At 38.4% G+C, this 3,699-nt stretch overlaps 1 protein-coding gene across 3 annotated transcripts in view; it reads right to left on the bottom strand.

Annotated features, from left to right (window-relative positions):
• Positions 1-2,863, bottom strand: part of LOC107564469 (vitelline membrane outer layer protein 1-like) — a 39,240-nt gene extending 36,377 nt beyond the window's left edge. For 2 of the 3 annotated variants that reach the window (XM_016249561.1, XM_016249560.1), the window contains exons 1-4: positions 2,515-2,863; positions 1,615-1,739; positions 1,341-1,454; positions 403-584 (exon numbers count right to left, since the gene is read on the bottom strand). In XM_016249561.1, coding sequence (XP_016105047.1) covers positions 404-584; positions 1,341-1,454; positions 1,615-1,739; positions 2,515-2,721 — 627 coding nt within the window. In that variant the 5' untranslated portion in view covers positions 2,722-2,863 and the 3' untranslated portion in view covers position 403. Of the gene's footprint in view, positions 1-178; positions 309-402; positions 585-1,340; positions 1,455-1,614; positions 1,740-2,514 lie in introns of those variants that run through there. The other variant, XM_016249559.1, reaches the window with a different exon arrangement.
• Positions 2,864-3,699: the final 836 nt, after the last annotated feature.

Genomic DNA, 3,699 nt, shown 5'->3' with positions numbered 1-3,699 from the left:
GGTCAACGAAGAAGCACATTAATCAACAGACAAACACTAATGTCATTTCAAGCTAAATTAATATTTTAATAGATGTTACAGAAAAAAGCAGGTTTACAGCTTTACAGTTAATGTAGAGTATGGAGTTTGTGGATTTGAAATGCATGAACTGATAAGACACAATAAGTGAGATGATGTACTGTCAGCCTCTCAGGCTTTATTTTTTGACTAGCTGTTGTATGACATGGTTAATGTAAGCTCATAACAGTATGCTGATCAATTATTATCCATCTGATCTTCTTGCTGTTCTTGTTGTCGGCCTCTAACACCTGAAAGAAAAGCCAAACTCAGATAAGCCAGCACTAACATCACAGAGATCTTCCAAACAGCTGTGATCCGAGTGTTTGATTTTGTTCACATCACCTTAATCGCAGCAGAACATGCGCACGTCATTGAGAGCGGTGTCGTCTCCTCGTCCTTGTGGCTCTTCTATCTGCGTCTTGATACCACAAATCGCTTTTCCTTCACATGTATTACTCCAATCGCCCCAATCACCCCAGCGTGTGCCGTCACCCTGCAGTAAAGGCCCTCCACTGCATTTGAACCTGGAAGAAGTTTGGGTGTAAAAACATAATAAAATGTTGTTTCAATCAGTACTAACAAAACAAGGCAAAACGAACTCTTGGAACTTGCCATTTGACTTGCACCTAAAAATTTTTTTAGGTGCCACAGAATAAATGTTTTATTTTTATAATTTTTAACACTTTAACATTTCAGTGTGTTTATGTCTCATCTTTCATGCGTTTATCAGCATTTTAATCCATCTTGTACTTTAGATGTCATGGGAACTAAGGTTCACTTAAAGTGGGAGCTAGGCACGCAACGCTCTCAGATTTTCATGTTGCAATAATTGCTAAAGCTTTATCACGGTATACAGTATTATCACAGTACCACCAATGCCACAACCAGATCTGCTTTTAGCAAGTGCACCGTTAGCGCTGGTGTTTTTTTCCACCAAAACTTTGATGTGCATTGTCTATTTATTACATCAACATAACAAATTATGTGATCGTAAAAAAAGCAGGGAAAAAAGGCATTACATGCAAATTTTTAAATCATAACATGTACAGTTTTTATAGTCGCCAGTGGTTACTTCAGCAAAAAAATTACTCACAAATTAATATTATTAGTTGCAAATGCGACCATTTTAGTCGCAGTCTGGAGCCCTGCAATCAGTTCCAGTAAGATTTGGGGATGATAGTTAAGCATAATAATGAGTGATTCACAAGCAATTTGTAAAAGACCAGTCATTTTAGAGCACCAAATTAGATTAAAGGATTTTTAGCACAGCAGAAACTCACATGATGTTGTTTGCGGCCGTGTCGTCACCATCTCCTTGAGATTTCTCGACTCTCAGCTGAAAAGCAGTCAAGAATCCAGAAGGACACCATTTGATATCAGTCCACCGACCCCAGCTGAAGAAAAAACACAGTTTTATTGATCAAACCAATCATTATTTTTAAGAAAATGAATTTGTCTAGCTTATGAAAAAACTGCCTCTGTATCTTAATGTAACAATTCTTAATAACTGCAAACCTGCTACATTATTACTCTTTAGACTCTTTAGCCCATTACCTGCCTACATCTGACTGAACTGAGGCGTAGCTGTGATACGAGTTTGATGAGCCTTTAGACGGATCAACACAGTGAAGACGAATCCCGTTGAGTGCAGTGTCATCTCCTTGAATAGGATCTTCAACCTTAAAAACAAAACAAAAAAAACCACAACACTAAGACATAAGAAAGAGAAAAGGAGTAATCTTAACTCCAAACCTCTAGTGTTCCTGGAGGTCCACCAACATCACACATTTTGGATGTCTACTAAAGAGGTGTTCAGTTGAATCAAAAACATTTACTGTTAGCGTATCTTCAGGAACAGAGCTGGGAATCCCTGGACTAACCCAATCCATAGTAACATTCAACTTGGTTTCTTTAGTATGAATCAAAGCAGTCAAACTCGAGCAGGTGCAGTTTCCTTAGAAATACCTGGAACTGAATCAGTAAACGCAACTCCAGAGTTAATTTTTTGTCTAAGGATTTGAATTCAACCCTCAGTCACCAGTTTACACTTTCAAGCAAACACTAAGACATAAGAAAGAGAAAAGGAGTAATCTTAACTCCAAACCTGTAGTGTTCCTGGAAGTACACCATCACACATTTTGGATGTCTACTAAAGAGGTGTTCAGTTGAATCAAAAACATTTACTGTTAGCGTATCTTCAGGAACAGAGCTGGGAATCCCTGGACTAACCCAATCCATAGTAACATTCAACTTGGTTTCTTTAGTATGAATCAAAGCAGTCAAACTCGAGCAGGTGCAGTTTCCTTAGAAATACCTGGAACTGAATCAGTAAACGCAACTCCAGAGTTCATTTTTTGTCTAAGGATTTGAACCTTCAACCCTCAGTCACCGGCTTACACTTTCAAGCATTAAACAAACCCCATACTACTGTAATTAAGTCAATTCTTAGCTTACCTTTAGACTGAACCCTGCGGTGTATGTTCCAGTTGGACACATTTCCCTCGGACCCCACGACCCCCATCTCCCTCCATTCGGCACAGTCAGCTCTGATCTGTAACTTCGGTCCATGCTTCGCTCAGAACGTATTCTTGCGGACTCAACACTCACCTGCAGTCCAGTAATGACTAGCAGTGAAAACATCATGGAAATGAACTGATGCATTGCTGCAGCACTGGCCTGATGGATCAAAACACTGATTTAATTCTGTTTGGTTTGTAAAGTAAAACTGAACCAGAGCCAGTAAGACTGCTCTAAGGAACAATTTCTTCAAATCCAGAACAAGAAACCTTTCTGAACTCTCTGTGGCCTGTCAGCAGAATCTGCCTGATTCTTTCACAGCTGGTTCAGAATGCATTTATACAGTTTATCAATACTGTGATATCTGGTTCTAGCCAATCAGCAGCCAGGAGCACAGATGAACACATCAACAACCTGTATGTAAATGAACACACAAAAACACAAACACTGATCCAGCAAAATACCTGTATGCCTATCTTGAGTCTAGAATCCCCACACTTGTAAATAACATATCTGTACATTCATTTAAACAATTACAATTCACAGAGTACAGACTGCGATAGGGCTGCCAACCATTCCGCATTATATAGAATTGTCCTGTATTTAAGGGATCAAAGAAGCATCCCGTATGAAAGCTATACAGAACGCAGTTTGTCCCGTATTCGCAGGCATATGCCGTATGACCACCAGACCATATGAATAACAAATTCTCAGTTGATAATCATTCTTTTTGCAAAAATCATTGTTTTATTTGTGAATGTAGATGTTTGAGGAAGGCTTTAAGAGCAAGCGAAATCCTGCTGCTGCTTCATAGGCTATATGATTGCACTCAAATTGGAGTTAAAAAATTAAAGTGCCATTGTTTAAAAAAACCCTGACGTTTCATAGACCTTCAGTTGTTATGCTTTCGAGTTTATGGCCATTTGTATGCATGTCATTTCACAGTATTTTCACCTCCTAAATTACTACACTACTTGTGCAGTCACAATTCTATAATGGTAGGCTACAATTTACTCAGGCCAATGACTTTTTTTGTATGACATGAAATTATTTTTTAAAATGATTGTACATGAATAGGTTAAGCAAAACAAATGATTATTTCTGAGAACTTTTTAACTGCAG

Source organism: Sinocyclocheilus grahami, unplaced genomic scaffold (assembly GCF_001515645.1).
Source record: "Sinocyclocheilus grahami isolate Dianchi unplaced genomic scaffold, SAMN03320097.WGS_v1.1 scaffold939.1, whole genome shotgun sequence".
NCBI classification, from domain to species: Eukaryota; Metazoa; Chordata; class Actinopteri; order Cypriniformes; family Cyprinidae; genus Sinocyclocheilus; species Sinocyclocheilus grahami.
The sequence above is the reverse complement of the archived record's forward strand: the minus strand, read 5'-3'. Positions and strand labels throughout refer to the sequence as shown.